General features: G+C 35.3%; 1 protein-coding gene across 1 annotated transcript in view; it reads right to left on the reverse strand.

Moving 5' to 3' along the window:
- CNTNAP2 (contactin associated protein 2) overlaps positions 1–22976 on the reverse strand; it is a 1419793-nt gene that overhangs the window by 792427 nt on the left and 604390 nt on the right. Inside the window, exon 11 of the mRNA XM_063100985.1 lies at positions 1679–1785. Coding sequence (XP_062957055.1) covers positions 1679–1785 — 107 coding nt within the window. The remainder of the gene's footprint in view (positions 1–1678; positions 1786–22976) is intronic.

Below are 22976 nucleotides of genomic sequence, written 5' to 3' on the forward strand. Positions count from 1 at the left end.
GAGTAGTATATATTTTAAAATTCTGTCTTTCTCTTTTTGGTGCATTTTAGTGATGGAAGCAGCTATAGAAAAGAATTACTTGTGTTTCAATTCGATATCAAAGTGGTCACTGAGACAGGAAACCCTTGTAACCACCACCGATTTCTTGGTCTTTGTCTTTAGTTTGCATTTCCATTATTTTAGAAACGAGATCCCTTGTAATTAAACGTGGTTTTTATAACACATGATACAAATTATACTGGCGGAGTGAAGGTGCCTGGTTTTATCTCAATTGCCTAATTTGACCATCATATTTTATATAATGCATTTCATATGCTGAAAGTTAATATTTTGCTGTGATTGGTAAGAAACGTTGTAGTTATAACTCCTTTCTTTGAATTAATTTCAATATCAGTCATTTTGTTCTTTATTCATTACAGTTCTTTTCTATATGTGAGTACTTTACAGATGATGAATCTACTAAGTGTCTGTTTTTGATACTCTTGTACATCTTTCCATTAATATTATTTTTTCTGAGTTTCTTTTCCTCGTTTTTGAATATCTTCCTAAACAAATTAACACATATAGTAAAATAAGTTACAGATTTTTTTTAGTTGAGGTCTTACAATACATTCTAGACATGATTTCTTACTGCATATTACTACAAATAATGATAAGGAAAGGTTTAGAGAACTGTATTGCATTTTTACTATCCCCAGGATTCTACTCTGGTCATATTTTGCTTGTCATTGTTTCCTAAAAGGAAAGGAAGAGAAATCAGTTTGTGTTATCAGAGGGTTTAGGTATTAGAGTTTCAGTGTTTTAGCATATTAAGAAAAGGTTGGAACTCTCTCTTCCTCTTCCTCCGTCCACACACACATGCACATGCACACGCACACGTGTATGCACACACTACACAACAGATGACACTCTCCTCGCAACTATATGTTTTACAGCAAATCTGTTTTCAAAAATGCTTTCTAAATGGCAATGCATTATTGAAAAATAAGTATTACAATTACAGAGTTACATTCACTTAAAATATTCTCTGAGTTGTAAAAATTAATTTTTATTTAACCTTTCAGAATAACGCTGTTATGCAAAACAAGGCACATCTGTGTTTTAATAGTCATTTGTGCTTGTTACATTTTACTATTAATATTTTAAAAATTTTACCTTCTTATCTTTTTATTTTAGATATACAACTTCAATGAAGTTCATTCCACTTTCTGACTCATTTCTCTGATCTAACAAAATGTGGCCAAATGGCTGGGCTAAAGGAGGAGGCAACCATTGTCTGGAAACTAAATGTTCAAATTACACTCTGTCTCCCTCTCTGATGAATTGATGAATGAGGATCCAGTGAAAGACATCACATGAACACAATTTCCCAAACAATCTATCTGGACAGACATGGCTTTGACTCAAGGGAGGCAAATCCAAACTCAACATTACAATCTCAGCTATGTGTTTATAGAACACAGGAAACATTGGTCCCTCTTTTTGAGTCGTGAGACATGAAAGAATATATTTTGACAACTAGAATACTACTTTTTGGAAGAATGACAATGAAATCTGAGTTTTTGGAATTAAGCTATGTTGTATGTGGATTATTCAGGTTGCTGAGCTTTAAAGCATAACTGAAGACCTGGGATTCTCATGCGATTACAAGATTAAAGTGAGATAAATTGGCACTCACAGTTGTGGCAGGTGGCCCCACTGTATCCCGTCTCATCGCAACTGCATTTGAAGCTGTCCCACGTTTGCGAACATTTCCCGCCGTGCTCACAGTGATTGGGCACACATCTGTCAGAGAAAGAGACGAACAGAAATAAACCAACAAACAAATGAGATTTATGAGTGGCCAGATTCCAAGCTGTCCGGGCAATATATCATTCCAATGCCAGGTTGCCTTACCAAGACAATTAATCCTTGTTAGTTTAAGCAGATTAATATGATCCATGATGGAAGGTGTCAAGCACACAAAAGATGATGTATCACAGGCCCAGTTCTTCCCATTTTTGAGTAAACAGTAGATGCTAACAAACAGTTGAGGGATTCATTTGCATATCAGAGATTCATTTTATTTTCCTTTTACCCCAAAACAAAGACACTAGCTAAATTTCCTCCTGGTGAGAGATGAAAGATAAGCTCTTTTGTTTCCTGTCCTATTCTGTTCTTTACCAAGGCCAATTCCAAATTAGAAGGGGTAACACTGAGTTTTTCAAAGCAACTTGAGTTTTTGAAATAATACCTTGGCAACAGCAATGAAAATATACTAACTTGATAAGGAAAGATTTCTATGTCTCCCAAACACTCCCCCCACCTCCATACCCAGCTGGATAATTAAAGCTGCCTACTTAAAGAGGAAACAAGCATAATACAGGGGAAAAAAAATACAGGTTTTGTGTTCAAATCTGTGTTTCCTTTTATTAGATAGCTAATTGTGATACCTTAATTTAATGTTTCTTATCCTCAATTTTCTCTTATGAAAAATGGGGGTAGTTATGCTCATATTACAAAAGTCTTAAGGTTTGGAGACAATGTTTCATGAAGCAGATAATTAATAGGTAGGAAATAGAGGGACAATAAATGGGAGTGCTAGGTATCTGGACCACATTTTTCAGGGCACAATATCATAGCATGATTGCACCTTACCAATAGTAAAGTGAAATTTGTTCTGGAATACTCCTGTTTCAATAGCACAAACTTTTTCTTTTTTCCTAGTCCCATCCCTTTATCCTTCCCTTAAGTTCCTCTCTCTAACTTCCCACAACCTGATTCTACAATCCTGGTTAAGACGCTCACAGATAACAAAGGTATTGATTGTAATGTATTAGCATTCAGAAAGGATGTCTTGATTTTAATAGGAAACTCTCAAATATAGAAAAGTCCCTTCAGATTAAAACAGCAGAATCTGTAAGAAGGGGTGAGAGGCAATGGGCTGATAGAGAACCACGCTGGCTCTATTAGTGCCCTGGTAGCTTCCTGCTACAAAATCTGATGCAGCTGGCCTCAGAGGCAGCATTGCCAAACCTCTGTTCTTGATTTACCATCCGCCAAGCTTAAAGCCACTTGCAGCAGGGCATAGCTCAGATGGCAGGGAACTCTTTGGTGCTATATAGGTGTGTTATCTCTCCACAACTCTTTACAAACTTTTACTCCTGCAACAAACATTTATTGTGCATTTGCTATATACACAACAGCATGGACAATAGAAGAAGATTGTATTTATAGCCTTTGAAGAACTTATAGCCTATGAAAGTAGACACATTGTGTATAAGAAATATAACGTGAGGTGGAAATGAAAAATGGCACTGCAGGGACAAATAAAATACTACAGAATTTCTCATTAGGGATCACATGTAAATTCTAGGCACAATTAAAAGCTTTTAGGTTGCACCTCAATGAATGAAAAGGATTATAAGAGAAGAAAATGAGAGGAAGAGCATTATTGAGGGAAAATACAAAATAAGCAAAGTCATGATGTTGGATATCATGATGAAAAATTCACCCTAAATTTAATAAACACTGAATTTTCGTAGAATTTGGGCTTGGTGTTATCAAGGCTATAAATATAGTTTTTCTAAGAAGATATTATATTCTAGGTGGAGGTGGGGTAGGAGATAAAATTCATGCAAAATACATTAGCAGGAAGAATTTTATGAGTCATAAGACAGGTATGAAATGCTATAGAAATTTGGATACTAGAGGAGTTATGGGTGGAGGATAACTGAAGGACTTAACAAAGTTGAGAACATTTCACCTGGGCCTTAAAAGACAAGTTACATGTATATTAATAAAATGTTTAAAATTGTCCCCAGTAGAGGAGATGAGAAAATCAATGACAAGGAGGTAGAGCAGTGAGCATTGGGTGGTTCAGGGTTCTTAGGGTCCCATTCCCGTGGCCACTATGCTATACTTGTAAAGACTCTGAGGCTCGAGCCACTGCAGAAGGTATTTACATCAAGTAGGTCTGATTCTCCATATTATGGTAGAAAATAATGGGACAGACACTTAAAAATGACATGAAACTAAACATCTCTGACACTGAATTTTGTAATTCAGTACATATATGTGTTTGTGTGTTATATTTACATTCTAAATTATTACGGGTTGATATGAGCTCTGCCTAATAGTGAAAGTAATTTACATCACTCATTATATGAATTAATTCAGGAGACGTAATACAGAAGTGTATTGAATAGCAATGGAAAACCAGGTTGGAATCCAAATGTGCTCTAAATAATGCACAAAGTAGAAAATCCACATCTCAATGATACAAAAGATTACTGTGCACATACACCCATGAGAAGCATATAACCATCAAATGAAATAAGCTGAATACTTCCAAAATTCAGTATTAAGGATTTCTTTAAAAGTAATGTTTTTTTATTTAAATGGAATTTTGATATTTTATTTTTAATGTTTGTTTCCTGTAATTTATATTTTTAAAATTGACATTCTCCTCATGCTGAATATTGGCATTCTAATTCCTAATGGTGGGAAATGTTTTATCTCTAAATCAAGTTTATTCAAACGTATTTTCAAACCCTAAGCTCTTATCACCATATTTCTAAAAGATGATGATGTTAGGACCAGTTATCAAGCAAAACAAAATATAAACTAACCTAGCTGCCCCCTTCCTAATTATTTATTGATTCTCCTGTGTTCCCATAGAGCCATTTGCATATGGTCAGTGTACTATGATCACATTGCTTACTAATTATTTGTTGGAGCATGTCTTTTCTAAATGGAGACTCTGCCCTTAGGGATTTCTAGCTGATGATTCTTCGCATAACAAGGTGCCTGGCACACACTCAGTAAATGCCTATGGACAGACAACTGAAGGACAGAGGGAATGCAAGGCAGGAAAGTGATGCCACTAAGGAATTGAAATAACTTCAGAGGAACTTTCCCTTTCACTGTGAGAAGTATCAATTGTTTTCATCCACGATTTTAGTCTTAAATTGAGACACTTGCTCTAATAAACTAATTCTTTTAGCAGACCTCAAGAAATGTACAAATGTACTTCATGACATGTCATAGCTTGAAAGTTTGATACACATTAAAAATAAATCAAAATGACTCGACTGCTTCCACTTAGGAATGACTTGACCAGGATCAGGAACATACAGGGGAGAAGGTGGCAGGTGTCAATTTGTTGTGACCGAAGGATTCCTGAGGAAGTGACGCATCCGTTTAACCCTGACTCAGGAAAGCCCTGTCTGTCTCTTTTAGCCAGAATCATCCTTAAGTGGCTTTTCAAAATGCTTTAGAATCAAAATATATGTTTTTCAAGTGAAATATATTTGTACCCCAATACATAAGACAGACAAAAGCTATACTTTGAAAGTTCAAATGTATAGCAATTACTTAATATAAAAGGAGTCAACATGGCCGGTAGCTGTTTGGATGGATGCAACAATTTAATCCAGGGTTATGGATGACAGTTGCAGTTTTATTTTACCCATAGCTGTTCTTTTATTTCTGTACTTCATTTTCATTGCAAAGCACTGAGAAAATTGGGATTCACAGATATAAGAAACTGCAAATGGTACCAGATTTGTTTGTTGTTTTGTAGCAGTTCACTTTGCAGTTTATGGATACTGCTTAATTAAACAGGGATAGCAGAAGAAATTTTATTTCAAATCTAAAAAATGTTAGCCAGACAGCATAACTGAATGCACTGGTAATCTTCAAAGCACTTTGAAGGAATATTTCCTCCTCTACATTGTTTAAAAGTTAAAATAGATATTTATAAATAAAATTCCATTCAAATCTTTATGTTACCTTTAAAACTACATTTGGTTCTGTAGAACCCAGACAAAAACCATAGATTGTCAACACCATGACTCCAGAAATTCACATGGAGATATGCTCACGCGGTAGCAAATAACAATTAACATGAAAATGTTTATTAGAATAGCTTGCTGTTGCTTATAACCTGAGCTCCTGGTGCTCAAAAGCAGTGTTTCTCAAATGTACTTTTATGTGCATAGGAATCATTTGAAAATCTTGTGAAAAGGAAGATTCTGATTCTTGAGGTCTGCGTGGAATGTGAGATTCTGAAATTCTAACAAGCTCCCAGGTGATGCTTCCATGACTGGGCAGAGGACCGCAGTTGGAGTAACAAGGCTCTAGAGCATTGCAGTTCTCTGCAGTGGGGGCTCAAAGAGAAACAGCCCAAGAAGGGAGTAGAAGGAGGGGGGACAGCATGTGGCAAGGACAAATTTGATCTATTCAATCTTATCTGTTAAGACTACTTTCTTTCATAGGCCCTCCTACCATTTTTGATATCTATTCAGAGTGACATATAATAATCTCCTAATCACATTTAGTAAGTAAAATCATTTCAGAGCCTGACTGTAGACTTTATATAATTCATAGAGAGGGATTGCTGAATATAAAACCTTTCATTTCACCTTAAAATCAAGTTCAATGTTCTCAATCTCAAAGTCAGTTAAGATTTCCCCCCTGCCTAGTTCTCATAAAATACCAGTGCTAGAATATTTGATTTGCTTTTAGATCAATGCAAATTTTGCATCTGGACATTAAAATATGCCTAGTTCTAAACTTTATAAAGGAAAAGACTGCTTCTGGGTTATCAATAGGTTATTTTGTGAACTACTGAAAAATTATTTAATACAGTTTATAAGTTGCCATCCCAGTATAAATTATCGATTGAATTTATGATTTTTTCCCTTTATCTCAGCACCAAATTTTATTTTTTTCTTTTTAAGATATGAAATTCATTTAGAATGTTTGCTTTCTTGTATACTGTTTTTCATACCCCTGGATCTCAGAGCTATTTCCATAATCATCCTAGAATTTTCTTCTGTGTTACTTTCTATATTGATCTTAACACTATTTTGTACTTTTATTCTCATACTAATTCGATTTCAATTTCAGTTGAAGAGATATTCTTTATGGAATAAATATCACTATGTCATATTTCTTCTGCTTAAGTGGAAATTATGTAAAGAAGTCACCATAAATCCAGTGACTAATTTAATATGTCATTACCACATAAATTAATATTATAGAGCTGTAACCACAAATGCTAATATTATATGTGTTCCTTCAATAAGCATTTATTTATGGAAATACTTAAATGCAGAAATATTTACTGTACCTCTGATATTATGCCCAAACTTTCTATTAAACAAATAATCAAGCATTTTTGGCCCACATTTATCCAACAATTTCTATGTTGATGATATCAATCACTAATTTTAGTCTTACAATAAAAACACCTTAACTTTGGTTTTCTTCTTTGTAAATCATTTTATCATAATAAACCAATATTCACTTTTTTATTTTGTTGATTTACTTAGAATTATACTCCTGCTTTTACAATGTATTCCCCATTGTTTTATAAATAAAATATCTTTTTTGAAATCGTAGGCTCCCAGGAGGAGAACCTGCAAAGTTGTCTGTCTCTTCTTCTATCTCCAGGTCAAACTGTGTTGAAACTAAATAAATAACAGTAAGTTCATTTTTCATCAGTAGATGCCTGCGCCAGGCCAGACACTCTAAAGCAAACCCAGGAGAAACAAAAAATAAAGGGCATTTTGTCCTCAAGAAATTGTAATAATTTCTGAAAATGTAATTAGCAAGTGAGGTCTATATAATGCTTGATGTTAGAAATATTGGCACTAAATTAAGATAATAGACCACCGTTGTGTGAGTGTGCTGAGGCTTTATGGAAAAGATAATTGTTGAAAGAAAGTGCAGATTTGGGTACTCTGAAAGGAGGAGAAACACCTTTCTACCTGGAAAAAAATCTTAAGGCCTGCACCAGTTTGGATGGAGTACTGAACTGCTGAGTGTGGCCAGAACAGAAAGCTTGCTCACGGAAGGACTACAGCGGACAGTGTGGATATCTACCCAACAGCCCTCCCCCTTTCTTCCTGCCACCAACCTGCTCTTGTTCAGGTATCCAGCCTCCTTCATGTGGCCATGTGCCTTTTGGAACTAAAGATTATACCAGTCTCCAAGGGACAAAAAGGAAAACAAAACAAAACAAAACAAAGCAAAACAACGGGCTTCTTAATGAAGTCATTAAGCTGTAGCACCTCATTCCCCCAAATCTACAATTTCCTTCTATAGCAATAGAATTTACCTCTTGACATAGAGCTACCAACTAAAGACAATGTTTTCCAGGCTTTAAGTCTGGGACTAAGTTCAAGGCAATGGAAGTGCTACTTGTAATGACTGGATGAAGCCCTGAAAGGGAAAGGCTACACACCAGTCTTCCTTTTTTGGCTCTCCCATTTTCCTGCTGGAAATGAACTTGTGATAAGACCTGAAGCCGTCATCTCAGAACACAAGAGGGTGGCAAAAAAATATACACAAGGAGTCTGGGTTTCAGAGAACCTACCAGCCCTGGGCCACCTATCTGAATGCTTTTATTAGAGAGAAGTAAACTTCTATATAGTTTAAGTCACTGTTATTTTGGGTCTTTGTTACAGCAATAACCATCTCCTAACCAAAACAGAACCGCATTTACTCCATGCTAATGTTGACTAAGTGCCTACCAGGATAGTAAACTGTGCTGTTTAATTAAGCTTTTTAAATCCAGAAGTTTAGTTACAAGAAACAATATTTCTGGGAGATTGTGTGATGCTGTGTAGTCTTTCTACTCCTCAAGAGATTCTGAACTTTACCCACAGGCAAATTAAAGCCAGAATGTCAAAGGAATGCATGGTGGAGCTGTATTATCTGGACCTCTAATAGAATGGTTTTAACTAACTGTGGGACTTAGAACATTTTTTACGACTCAATGGAGAAGCATTGGAGAGTCTCAAAGAATAAAGTTACTTGATAACTTTAAGAAATAAAGTAGTAATAATGTGCAGGATAAACTGGAAGGAAAAAAAAAATAAAGGAAAATCAACTAAGTATGTGTAGCTGTTTAAATGCTCCAAGTAGAAAATCATAAAAATCTGTAGTAGAATGAGACTGCAAAGATATAAAAAGATCAAAGGAGCTACATGATTAATTGATTTCCTGAAGGTAAATTAATTTAAAATGCCTCAGGTATTCTGTGTTTCTGAACCAGTGATAACCAGTGACATTTTTAGTTTGAGATAACTTTTCTTACGTAACAAAGAAATGTCAAACCTTATCAAAACTTTTAGGACAGTAGTTTTAAAATTTAAAGTCATAGTTTGTTTTTTCTTTTCCCTCCCTGAATGAGCTAAATTTAGAAGGGCTGTAAACTATATACTCCTCCAAAAAAGTTATTAAGCCTTATCTCAGTCTCATCCCCTTCAGTGGGGGGACAAAAGATGATGACAACAGCAACAACAACAAAAAAGACCTAGGAAATATTGTGTCCAAAAGGTAAAATCTCTAAAATGCATAGGAATATGTAGCACTGAGCTACATCTGCTTTAAGTATCAAGTTTTAACTACCTGCTTCTTAACCATTGGATACCTTTTATTTTACTACCACCTGCTGGGTTTTTAATTACTACTTATTGCAGGGGAAGACTAGGAAAAGTTTGGGGCTAGGCATAAACTAGGAGAGAAAAGAGTATATAGGTAAATATAGGTGGAAAGGCAGAAGATGAGAGACAGAAAGAGAAAGAGAAAAAGACATCCAAGGTACCTATATCTTATTGGGAGAATATAACCACAAAAACTACTAATGGGAAATTATAAAAGTCATGATAAATTCTAAAATTTATATAGAAAAATTAACACAAAGGCTGGAAACATTCTGAAATTGGAGGCTCACAATGTAAGATTGTCCTTAGTAGATAACAGAACACATAATATGTCTGTGGTAAATATAAACTAATATCAGTGCTTTAAGAGAAAGATTGACCAATGGAATAGAATTGAAACTCTTTAAATACAAAGACTTATACAAATTAACTATGTTAACATTGGCCTGTTAAGTCAGTGGAGAAAATGGATTACTTAACAAATGGTGTGAGACAAGCATCTACTCAGTGCAGAGTGAGATCCCTTACTTTGTTCAACAAGATAAACTCCAGGTAGATGAAAGATTGAAACATGAAAAGTAAATAAAAAATAATAATGTATGGTGAAATACTTTTTTGTAATCAATTAATATAGAGGTATTTCTAATAAGGAAACGAAATTCAGGAACTATTAGGTGAAGATTGATACATTCAACTACATAAATTTTTTTTTAAAAGTTGTATGGCCAAACGTAACCAAATCCAAAGAACAGCAACAAGTTAGTTAAAAAGAAGCATTTTTTAATATAGCAGACAAAGGGCCAATTTCTTTATGCTATAACAATACTTAAGAATCAATAGAAACAAAGTGAAATATGTGCAATAGTTATGAACAGGACAGTTCATGAAAAGAAATGCACATGAATTTTAAACATATAGAAACATATTTAACACCGTAATCAAAGAAAGACAAGTTAAATTTCAATGAGATTTCATTAATTATCTCTCTGATAATTAATGGAAAAGACCTTCTAATGCACTCTTTGATCAGAGTGCAAACTGGAGTATAATTTGGTAAAGTCTATTATTTTCAAATATGCATATATTATGACCCAGCTCTTTCATGTCTAAGAAGCTATCCTATAGATACACTAGTATACTTTCCCAAGTATACTCCCAAGTATAATTTCCCAATACCATATTTTAGAAAATGTTTATTGCAGCATCGTTTGTATCAGCCAAAAACTTGGGGAGAATATTCATCAGTGAAGAACTTAGTAATAAATTAAGGCAGTTCATACAGTGGAACCCCCGACAGCCATTAAAAAGGCAAGGCAGACCTATGTGTACTAACAAGGCACAATCTCTACAATATATTGCCAGGGGAAGAAAGCAAGATGGATAGAACAGTGTTTAGAATATGCCTCCACTTGTTTTAAATGACAATTGCTGTAGCTGTTGTGTGACTAGTGAATTGATTGCAGTGATGCATGAAGGTGAGAAATCTTTCATCTGCCCCTCCAAGAAGCATAATTCATCTTTCCCCACCCTGCTCTCAGGTCCATGAGGCAGATTGCGTTGAGAGACCCCCGAAACCCTGTGACTTCTCATTGGGTACAGCCCAATGGGAAATCTTGGCAGGAGGCTGGAGGGAGGGAGAAGCTTTAGGTCAGAGTATGTACTTTTCTGGTTCTCTCCTTGTGAGGCTAGCTCAGCTGTGTCTTTTGACAGAAAGTCACTTCTCCTCTCTAGGCTGCCCTGTGCTACACTATATACTTTATTATTATTATTATTTTATGCTTAAGTTTCTTGATTATCACAAGAGTGTCTTTTTAAAAAAAAATTGTAATAGGCACACTATACTTATGAGATCTCTAATCTCCCTCAAAATTTTATTTGGTCCAGTGTTTTCTTTGGGGACTATGACTGATAAAATCAGAAATGGAGACTCTATTTATATCTATATCTATATTGTCATAAGCATTCTTGTATGTGAATAGCTTATTTTTAAAAGAAACACATTAGATACTATAACAGTGGCTCCCTTAGAGAAGACCTGAGGTGGGGGGAAAGCTTATATTTCACTATACTCCCTTTTGCATTGCTAAAAAATTAAAACATAAGCACTCATTATTTTCTCTATTAAAATGAATTACTTAAATTAAAAAAATAAGAAAGATGATTTATACCATCTACACAATAACACGACTAGAGCAGGAGAACTTTCTGAGTTTCTGCCACTCTATGAAAAGAACATATCTGTATGCATGTGCTTTGAACCTTATCTCCTGGGGCTTTTTCAAGGACATAACCCATTTAGCCATTACTTTCTCCCAAATTATCAACTTTCCCCTCTTCTAAATCATCCCCCTCAATATACAGTCATTCATCTCACCTAAAACAAAAAAGTCTCCTGTTTGGTCACATATCCCCCTCCAGTTCCTGATCCATTTTGTTAATCCCTTTCACAGCCCAACTTCTTGAAAGATTTGTTTAAGCAAGTTCTTTCCACTTTAGTCAACTCCAATCTGATATCCATTCTCATCTGTTCACAAAGTCTTCTGCCGAGGCATGCATAGGCCCAATCTGCTCAGTCTACGAATGCATTTGATCTTTTCACACTGGCCTAAGCTGACCCCTGTTTCCTCTCCTTGACTTTCCTAACTCTGAGTGTTGGGATTCCTCAGAGCTCAGTCCTTGTCTGTCTCTAAGAAGGCTCCAAACCTACATCTCTTGCTGACACTTCCTTTGAGAGCTTCAGACTTGTACACCCAGCTGGCTCTTGGACATATCCACTTGGATGTATCAGAGGCATCACACAGTGAACATGATCAAACATATCTTTTGATTTTATCCCCTAATTTTGTTACTCTCCTGTTTATCCTCATCTCAGTTAATGGCACCAGCAACTCTCCAGTAGCTCACACCAGAGAACCAGAAGTCCTTCGTGATGTTCCTCTGTCTCTTACTTCTACATCAACCATCAACAACCTCTCGTGAATCAGACTTTGGAAACTTGCCTCAAATTTGTCCACTTCTCTGAGTCTCTACCACTGAGACTCAACCATTCGTCCCCATTCCCTTGGATTACAATGTTTCCTTACTTGTCTGCCCTTCTCCATTCTTGCCTTGTTTTAATTCATTCTTAGCAAAATGCCAGAGTGATCTTTAACACCACGTTCGTCACTCTACTGTTTAAAAACCTTTGATGGATTCTCATGCCATTTAGGAAAAATCTGAGCTCCTGTATGTTTCTGCATGATCTGCTGCCTGCTCATGTTCTGTCCTCAGCACATTCTACTGACCCTTGCTCTCTTTCCATTCCTCCAGCGGGTCATGCTCTTTGCTTAGTGCCTCTGCACGGGCGCTTCCTTTTTCATAATGAACTCTTTCCCCTAATCTTAAAAAAACGTTTTTTGTATCCTTTACTTCTCAGCTCAAATGCTGTTCTTCAAAGCAGTCTCCTCTGACTTTCTGAACTGAAGTATTCACCACCTTCATCTCCATCACCACTTTTTGCTCTCTCTTTTATTTGCAACAATTTCTAGTTATATGCCTGTTGGGTTCTTCACTGACTGTCAGTTTCTCATTGAGCTGTGCTCTCCACGATGGCAGGGATTATCTCTCTTTCCTCACCACTCTTTATACATTGCCTAGAAGTCTGCCTGGCATTGAGTAGGTTCCCAATAAATTACTGTTGAATGAATTTTGAGTGAGAGAATATTGATTAGTTTGAATAGTTGGAAATGGCTTTCAGAACCATTTTGTTAACATATGAATGCACAGAAACAGAGAATGTGCCAGGCTGCTGCATTTCAGGTGAGCGTCCTTTTCTTTCAAGTCTATCATACAATTCAAGTCTTCAATACTATTTCAAATCTGTGATACAATTGCACAATAAGTTAAATTGTCTGACGTAAGGCTTTACGTAATTTTTCCGTTTATCAGAATGCTATTTCTTTCATAGATGAAGACACATATCTAGCATAAATCCTTTTATAGGCAAAATTAGTGAAGGCTTTATATGTTGATACAATTTTTAGAATAGCAGCAAGATTAAGCTTGGAGAAACCCACTAGTAAGCAAAGATACAATTTAACAAGTTAATCAATATACAAGAAATGCCAAAAGAATAATTAAATAATAGCTACACGAGCATAAAAACACCATAAATTTACAGATGTTCTTTATTAAAGAAAGCGGTACTGTGGGTAATTTTCATCAGATACCATAATATTGTATTTACTTATGAGATTAATTGATTACATATATTAAAGAAAGCAATATTATTAATAAAATTACTGTAAAAATAGTTAATTTGTTTTAAGGTTTATGCTTCCAAATGCATACAAGAATTTACAGTTATTTAAATACAGAACTGTTACAAGTTTAACAATTTAGAAAAACAAATTTTAAATGATGGTATTTTAAGTGGAATGTATCTTTTAATTAGGTCACCATTTCTTGCAACTTTAAAGTCAGACTAAAACATCCCCTTTGAAAGTTACCACTGCATTCTGATCTTTTAAATATTCACAAATGAAGAACAGTTAAAATGTCCTGTTTTCAGTATGATCATGCTTAAAATGTATCAAACATGCTAAAATCAGTATTCTGAAAAATAGGGAGATAAAAATAGCTTCTAAAAGCCTACATAGGATACCTTAAATTAAAGAAAAGATTTCTCCAAGGGAGAAATGTGTGATGAATAGATCCTTGTTTTCTAGAAATCTATGCGGCAATGTTTTCACTTAAGCTACACATACACGCACACACACACACACACACACACACACACACACACACACACACACACAAGCTAGATATGATTAACTTCTTTAAACTGTTCATTAAATGTTGACCTTGTATTTAGGAGATAAAATAAGGTTTGCTCCCAACTCCTGAAAAGTAAAAATAAAAACACTAACTGAACCAAAGAAGAAATTCCATTATTATGTGATTTGCTAAATTGTCTCCCATGACGTTGGGATACAGGATGCCCAGGACTTTCCTAAGAAACATAGCCATTTGGTCCAAGATTTTAAAAACTGGAACTCACCCCCATCAAACCAGAGGATCTTATCAATACTGCAAGAAAGGATTAGATTCTGCTCAAACATTGGTAATAAATCAGTTGCTTCATGATTGAGCTGATCATGTAGACATGTTCTAAATTTTTTAAAAAGTCAGCAGTCTAGATATATACTCAAATTTCCCACAACAATTAAATATCCATATGTATACAATCTTTAGGTAAGGCTACTGACACCACTATAATTTCTAAGAGCTGTAGACAGCGGAAAATCTCAAATGAAATACATATTAGGAGAGACTTATTATAAGGAACCTCTTGGCCATACAGATTGGTCACACAGTCTCAGATATTTAATGTATATTCACTTCTACTAATATTGCTGTAGATCTTTTTATTTTTGTTACAGTTCTTAAATTAATAGCCTGTTAAGAATAAGCTGACACGAATTATCATAATGTGTGTGTTTTGCTGTTGTTTTCAATTTTTTTCTTCTGAAATTCACATCTGTATACTTCTCCTGGGTTAAAAGAAAGTTCAAACCACTGAAATAGAGTGGTAAAGTTTACAGCTAGAAAGAATTATAGAGCTCTTTATTTAATCCCTTTATTTCACAGATGAAGAAACTAAAAATGATGGCAATTCAGTGAAATTAAGTATTGCCAAGGTCACAGAACATATTTGTGGTACAGTCAGGACTTGGGCACAAATGCTTGCCTAGAAATTTTTAATACTAAAAAATCGTCATAAGTTACAATAGAGAATCACAGCTGCAAACTAGAGAGCTTTGGAAAGCACATAATATACAGATAAATAATTCTTTCTCTCCAATAAACAAACAAATAAACCAATCATATATTTATTGTCTTTAAGTAATTTGAATGTCTTTTGGCTGGACATGTTCTCTCCAATGTCTGCTCTATGACTTTTATTTTAAAAGCGGGTCCAAATAGGTATACTATGTTTATGCAGATTTTTAGTATTCGTACAAGGAAGAAATTGAAATAAATATTTATGACATTACTTTTACAGCTGATTCAAAATAAATAGTGTGGTAAATTATTTAAACAATTGTTACTGTTTTGTTATTGTTCTTGCTGTTTAAACTTATTATTTCTTTTCTGGAAAACAAAGTAGTCTCTTTGGAAGGCAGTGTTTGTTGTAAATTGAGCTGGTTAGAAATCTCTCTATCAGAGGCAGTTGTGACATTGTTTGCAAAAAGGATGTAGATTTTGGCTCTCTAAGGAATAGAGACCTACACTACTAGAGATGGAAGATTTGAAAATCTTTGAAGGTAGTTAGCGAATTAAGGTTTAAGATCCTTTAGGAGGCCAAAAGATATTGGATTAACAGTCCTATGACACAGGGTTTTGTTTTAGAATCTTTCCAGCTAGATTCTAAATTTCTTTAGGAGAGTTAGATCTATAAGACCTGGGTCTGCATGTGAGACATAGTAGATTCTTGATAAATGTATGTGGATCAATTACTGAATTGTGTTCCAGCACAAAAGCATTCAAAGAACTTTAAAGTTTTAAAAAGTTTTAAAAGCCATCTATTCTTAATATTTCCTTTCAAGATGTATATAACTGTAGACATACATCCTAAAAGCTTTCCAAAGGTCTCACAGCATGTTACTGACAGAGATAAGATTATCTGATTAATATCCCTAATCCTTGTCTTGTAGCATTCTTCATGCTTGTTTCTTTTTCTGTTGAAAAAAGACAGGATCCAGTGCACAAATCTGATCTCACAAATGTCAATAAATTGTGGGAGAAGGGACTAGTGATTTACACATTAGTTCTTTTATTGTAATCTAATGCTTTCTTTTAGTAACAACTGAACATAATCTGCTCAATAATGTGTTATTTCAAAATAAAATCTTACTTTTTTTTGTATTCTTAGCACTTTCAAAATAAGTAAATTCACTACTGTTACTTCTTCTCTTGATACACTTACTAGAAGACAGTATCCAGTTGATTACCCACTATTATCACTATGTTAATGCCTGGCTACACGAGAGTTTATAGAAATAAGCCATTTCAAAATTATTCTCATTTAAGGGTTTTCACTCATTTATAGAAATCCAGGTTAGCAAGGTGTATGACAATTGTCTCATTAATTTGATTATGTCCCAACCTCAACTGCAAAACATTGTCCTATCCGTCTTTGTATGAAGTTGGATTCACTGGTGTCTTTAGGGCTCTATTTTAATACTTACATTTAAACCAAAACATGAAATTGGCAGTATAAGTACATTGAGTAAAATTATTAAGGGCTGAAAAATGAAATGTTTTCCAGAGAAGATGTCTTTAAGGTCCACTGAAGAAACAATGAATGAGAAGTAAGCAGTACTTCGTTCCTCGTTTATAAATGTAAAGAATATTTATTGAGCGCCTATTATGTTCAATGCTGTGTAAAGCACTGAAGATTCTAAGAGACTCTGGTAAAATCAGTATAACATGGTAAGTGTTATTATAGAGGCGTGGTCAGGATATTCTGGGGGCCTACAGGGTGGTTACATATAGGACTTTATGGGGGTGGGGTGGATGAGTAATTATCATGGAAGCTCTTTGGCCATGGTGTTCAAGCTGAGTTTGCAGGATGCGTAAAGTTAAAAATCTAAGAAGGCAGTCTGGGTCATGAGAACAAGATGGGCAAGATTAGGTATAAAGGATTTTAACAGCCTAGTGAATTGTACATGTCAGGAATCCACTATTGCTGAAACTTTGAAAGCAAAACTGGAAGATGTAAGAGATATTTTAATTATATTCATACATGACTGACAATTAATTATTGAGCAGATGTTATGTTGTTCACGTTCCTATAAATTAACTCTACATTCACTTCAATGCTGCTATTTTCTAATTAGACACTCTTAATCTCTAATTCTAGTTTTAAGTTAAGAAATCAAGATGGCACCAGTGATTTGACAGCAGGAGCAGTCACTGTTCTATGATAGATATGCACATTATAAAGTTGTAACTATATACTAATTATTCAATTATTCTTCAGTTCGCTAGAAACAGAAAAAATATAGTAAATCAAAAAGGTTTCTTTCAAGCCCAGAATAATTAAATTTCAGAATCCCCCAAAGCTGGACCATTGTCAAGAAAATAATTCATCTCAAATGGAAATAATTTTAAAGAAAGTAATAACAATGACAGTCTAACTGTTTTATTAACAGGCACTTGACTTTATAAATGGTAATGAAATGATTTGGCATGCTTAATTTTAATTACAAACAGTTCATTTCTGCAGATTTATTATCTTATGTAAAAGTGGTCTGATTGCCCTATCAGAAAATAGATAGGCTATAATTTCCTTCTGGTTAGAGTATCTTGATCCTACTTTTATTCTCTTCAAGTTATTGCAGCATTAGCATTTTTGCTGAAACAACTGAGTCTTCTCAGAATTTCAGATAATTAATTAGCTGTGGGTTTTTAGGGCTTGTGCCTCAGTAGCAAACATGTATTGCAAAACCTAATTACTCAAGCCTCAACTCAATAAACTTGAGTTTATTGCCAAAAATTTTTTTTTATATAGTTTACAAAATAACTTTTTCCCATTCATTATCTCTTTTTAAAATTAAATTTTAGAAAAAAAATATTATTTTTATTTATACATATTTATGGAGTACAGAGTTTACTGTCAGTATTTGTGTATAATATGTGATGATAAAATAAATATTATTAGCGTGTTCATCATTACAGACAGTAATTGCTTTTGTGGCCCTTACCCTCTTACTCCTTAACCCCCCTCTCCCACTTTCCCACCTCTAGTAACTATAGGTCTCTTCTGTCCTTCTGAAACCTTAATGCTTTATTATGGTCTTTCTTTCTTTCTTTGTTTCTTAGCTCCCGTTTATGAGTGAGGACGTGTGATATTTTTCTTTCTGGCTTATTTCACTTGATAAAATTTTTGCCAAGCTCATCCATGTTGCTGTGAATGGCAGAATTTCATTCTTTTTTTATGGCTAAGTAGTATTCCATTGTGCATATATACCACATTTTCCTTATCCAGTCATCTGCCGATGGACATTTAGGCTGGTTCCGTATCTTGGCTATTGTTAAGTAGAGCTGCGATGAACTTGGGAGTGCAGGTATCCCTTTGACATGATGATTTTCATACCGTCAGGTATATACCCAGAAGTGGGATTGTTGGATCATATGGTAGTTCTCTCTGTAGTTGTTTGAAAATCTCCATACTGTTTTCCATAATGGTTGTACTAATTTACAGTTCCACCAACAGTGTAGGAGCATTCCCTTTTCTCCACATCCTTGCTAGCATTTGTTATTCTCAGTCTTTTTGATCATACCAATCTAGCTGGGGTGAGATGATGATATCTCAATGTGGTTTTGATTTGCATTTCCTTGATGATAAGTGATGTCAAGCATTTTTTCACATACCTGTTTTTTATTGCTGAAAATTTTGTTATTTAATTTTTTTAGTGTTGATTGTTTTTGTCACTATTGCAAAGCAGCTCTCCCATAAATATTTCCTTTACAAGTGGAGTGACAGGTTTCCATTGTATATGCATGTATTAAAAAGCAAGCAAAAGTCTTTAGCATTTCCCTTCTATGTACATCTAGGGAATTCATTCTAGTCTGTCATGACTGAGATTAACTCAGGATATACCACAATAATAGAACCGCCTCCCTCGAAAAATAAAACAAAACAAAAATTCTGCTCTCCAAAATAAGTCAACATATTCAGCCAAACAATTGACTAAGTATAAAAATAAAAATTTCTGCTTGATTTCCTTAGAACACTGAGGTCGAAGTTCAGTTCGACGGCCCCATGTACACCCAGCTGCACTGACAGATGCATCAGGTGGTAGCTAATGGTTAATGAAAATGGGAGCCTCCAAATAACCAATTTTCTCTTAGGTGAAATTCATATAGAGAATGAGACTGCAAAATCAAAATGAAAACAAAGAATCTTTACAAGAATAATGAATACATGGACTCTTCTCTGAAGAGGCAAATCTGACCTGGGTGCATTCAAAGCCTCATTCCTAAATGATTATCTTCAAATTAAAGTTGGCTTATAGGGAAATTTTAAATCAAATTGTAAAGCAAAGCAATAAAGATCAAAGCAGCTTTTCTTCATATGTTCAACTTAGGTAGTCTTAGATTTGGGTGGGAGATAGGGTAGAAAGATAGCATTTCTGCCTAGTCTTGTGAAGAGATGCCCTTCATCCATGCTAACATGGTTGTATCAGTAGATGCCTACTCATGTTTGAATAGGTGATGTGGCAGGGATAATTCAAACCACAAGCATCCTACTGCTGGAGAGGCATAGGTCTTAGAGGGTGTGATGGACTTCAGTGATATGAAATATATCTCCATGTGCACGTTCATTTGGCACACACAGTTGAGTCCTGGATCCTCCCTGTAGAGCATTACCACAGATTTATCTATTCTACCATAGACCAGTGTACTTGGCAAAAGAGATGTTTTAGGGCAGTATATTAGTTTCCTATTGCTGCAGTAACAAATTACTACAAACTCAGTGGCTTAAAGCAACACAAATTTATTATCTTACAGTTCTGGAGGCCAGAAGTCTAAAATGTGTCTACAGTGCTGTGGAATTTCTTTTTGGAGGCTGGAGGGGATAAATCCTTCCTTGCTGCTATGTGTTTAATGTGTCCCCCAGCAGTTCATGTATTGGAAACTTAATCCCCACTGTAACAGTGTTAAGAGGGTGGGAAATCCTATTACAGTAAATGAAAGGTGGGACCTTGAAGAGATGATTAGATTGTGAGAATTGTACTGTCATGAATGGATTAATCCATTAATGGGTGGTCATGGGCATAGTTCTGATAGTTTTATAAGGAGAGAAGGTGGGGAGGGTAGCTCTCTCTTGCTCAGCCCATTTACCATGTGACACCCTGAGTTGCTTTACAGTCACCACCCACAAGAAGGGCCTCACCAGATGTGCTCCCTTGACCTTGGACTTCCCAGTCTCTGAAACTATGAAAAATAAAATTTTTATCTTTATAAATGATCCAGTTTCAGGTATTCTGTTATATGCAACAGAAATGGACTAATGCACTTGCCTTTCCAACTTTGAGATGCTGCCTCCTTTCTACCCTTGCTTCTGTCCTTATATTCCTTGTATCTTCTTTACATCTCTAACTCTACTTCTCCCCTCTGATGAAGACACTTGTGACTGCTTTGGGCCCACCCAGATAATCCATGATAATCTCTCTATTTCAAGATCCTGAATTTATTCACATCTGCAAAATCTCTTTTGTCATGTAAAGTAACATATTTACAGGTTTTTGGGGATCAGGGCATTTCTGGGGTCCATTATTCTATCTTAGGCAGAGGGCTGCTTTTCTAGCAGTGACCAGAGAGGCTTCTTGGAATTGGAGGTAAAGGAAGTTTTCAGGCAGAATGTGAAGAACAGAAGAAATGCAGAAATAAAATATTATGCATGAGAACTGTGCATCCTGCTAGCCAAATGAAAGCATTTAAATTTAAATTAGAGGGAAGAAAGCATGCCTGGGGTCCTAGGTAAAGAGCTAAGGGCTGAAGCCCCCTCTGTCCAGAAGCAGACAAGAGAGTCCACCCAGGGTCCTAGGCAAGGAGCCATGGGCTACAGCCCCCTCTGCCAAGAAGTAGGCAAGACAACATGCCCAGGGTCCTAGGCAATGGGTTGAGGGCAGTACCCTCTACCCAAAAGCAGATGAGAGAGCACACTGAAAACACCATTTCCATGCAGGTGGCTCACCACAGTCAACACCACAGCCATGGGTGCTAAAAAAGCTGCTCAATGCCACAGCAACAGCCACAGTCAATGTGCAGGTGGTCCCAAGGACATTCAACTGCATTAACACAATAAGAGTCATCAGTGGAGACTGGAAAAATAAGAGGGCATCTCTATCCTCAAAGCCCACTCCAGACCAATAGAAGAAGCAACTGCTCTACCAGATGAGCAGTCATCAGTGTAGAAATACTAGAAATATGAAAACTCAAGAAAATAGGACACCACCAAAAGAATACAGTAATTCTCAAATACCAGACTCTATAGAGCAGGGAACCAACACTTCAAATGACCCAAAAGGAATTTTGAGCAACAATCTGGGGAAACTCACTGAGATATGAGAAGACTCAGTTAGACAACATAATGAAATGAGAAAAAAATAATCCAGGATATAAAGGAGGAAATTTACAAAGAGATTAATACTGTAAAAAAGAATGTAGCAGAACTAATGGAACTGAAAATTCACTCAGTGAAATAAAAAACACAACAGAGAGCTTAAGTAACAGGCTAGAATGACTTGACTAATAATTCTGATCTTGAAATTAGTCTTTTCAAAATCACCCTGGTAGACAAGAAAAAGGAAAAAAAACATTTTAATGAAGAAAATCTAAGAGAGCTAGCAAGCAACCTTAAGTGCACAAACGTTTGTCTCCTGGGTGTTCCAGAAGGGGAGGAAAAAGGAAAAGTCATGGAAAATCTATTCAGTGTAATAATAACAGAGAACTTCCCAGGTACAGGGAGAAATATGGACCTTTAGATCCTGGAGGATCAAAGATCTCCAAACAGATTCAACCCAAAAAAGATCCTCTCCAAGACACATTACAATCAAACTGGCAAAACTCAGACAGAGAATTTCAAAAGAAGCAAGAGAAAAGCATCAAGTGATTTATAAGGAGCCCCTATCAGACTAACAGCAGACTTCTGAGCTGAAACTCTATAGGCCAGAAGAAAATGGGATGATACATTCAAAACACTAAAAGAAAGAAAAAAACAAAAAAACAAAAAAAATCAAAACCTGCCAGCCAAAAATACTATACACAGCAAAGCTTCAGAAATGAGGGAGAAATAGTGTATTTTCCAGACAAACAAAAGCTACTGGAGTTCACCACCACATGACCAGCTTTACAAGAAATTCTCAAAGAAGTCTTGCATCTGGAATCTGAAAAAAGATAATCACTACCACAAATACACAAGAAAGAACAAAATCCACTGGTAGAACAAAAATGCAAATGAGAAAGAGAAAGAAACTAAATCTTATCACCACAAAAAGCCATAGTGACAACATAATAATGCCCCTGCTTTATTTCTGATTTTAGTTATTTCAGTCTTCTTTCTCTTTTCTTCATCAGTCTAGATTAAAGGTTTGCAAATTTTGTCAATCTTTGTGAAGAGTCAATTTTTGGTTTTGTTGATTTTCTCTATTGTTTTTTAATTTCCTATTTCATATATTTCTGTTGTAATCTTTGGTATGTCCTACTTATATTTGCTTTTGGTTTAATTACCTCTACTTCTTCATTTTCTTAAGGCAGAAGTTTACATTACTGATTTCAGATTTTTCTCATTTTTAATACAGGTGTTTACAAGTATAAATTTTCCTCTAAGCACTGCACAAGCCCATCATCCTATAAGATTGGATATGTTGCACCTTGATCTTTATCTCAAAGTACTCTTTCTAACTTCCTTGTGATTTTTCTTTTTATCCATTGTTTATATAGGAGAGTGTTGTTTAATTTCCACACATTTGTAAATTTTCTAAATTTCAC

The sequence above is a fragment of the Cynocephalus volans genome, chromosome 6, assembly GCF_027409185.1.
Source record: "Cynocephalus volans isolate mCynVol1 chromosome 6, mCynVol1.pri, whole genome shotgun sequence".
NCBI lineage: Eukaryota > Metazoa > Chordata > Mammalia > Dermoptera > Cynocephalidae > Cynocephalus > Cynocephalus volans.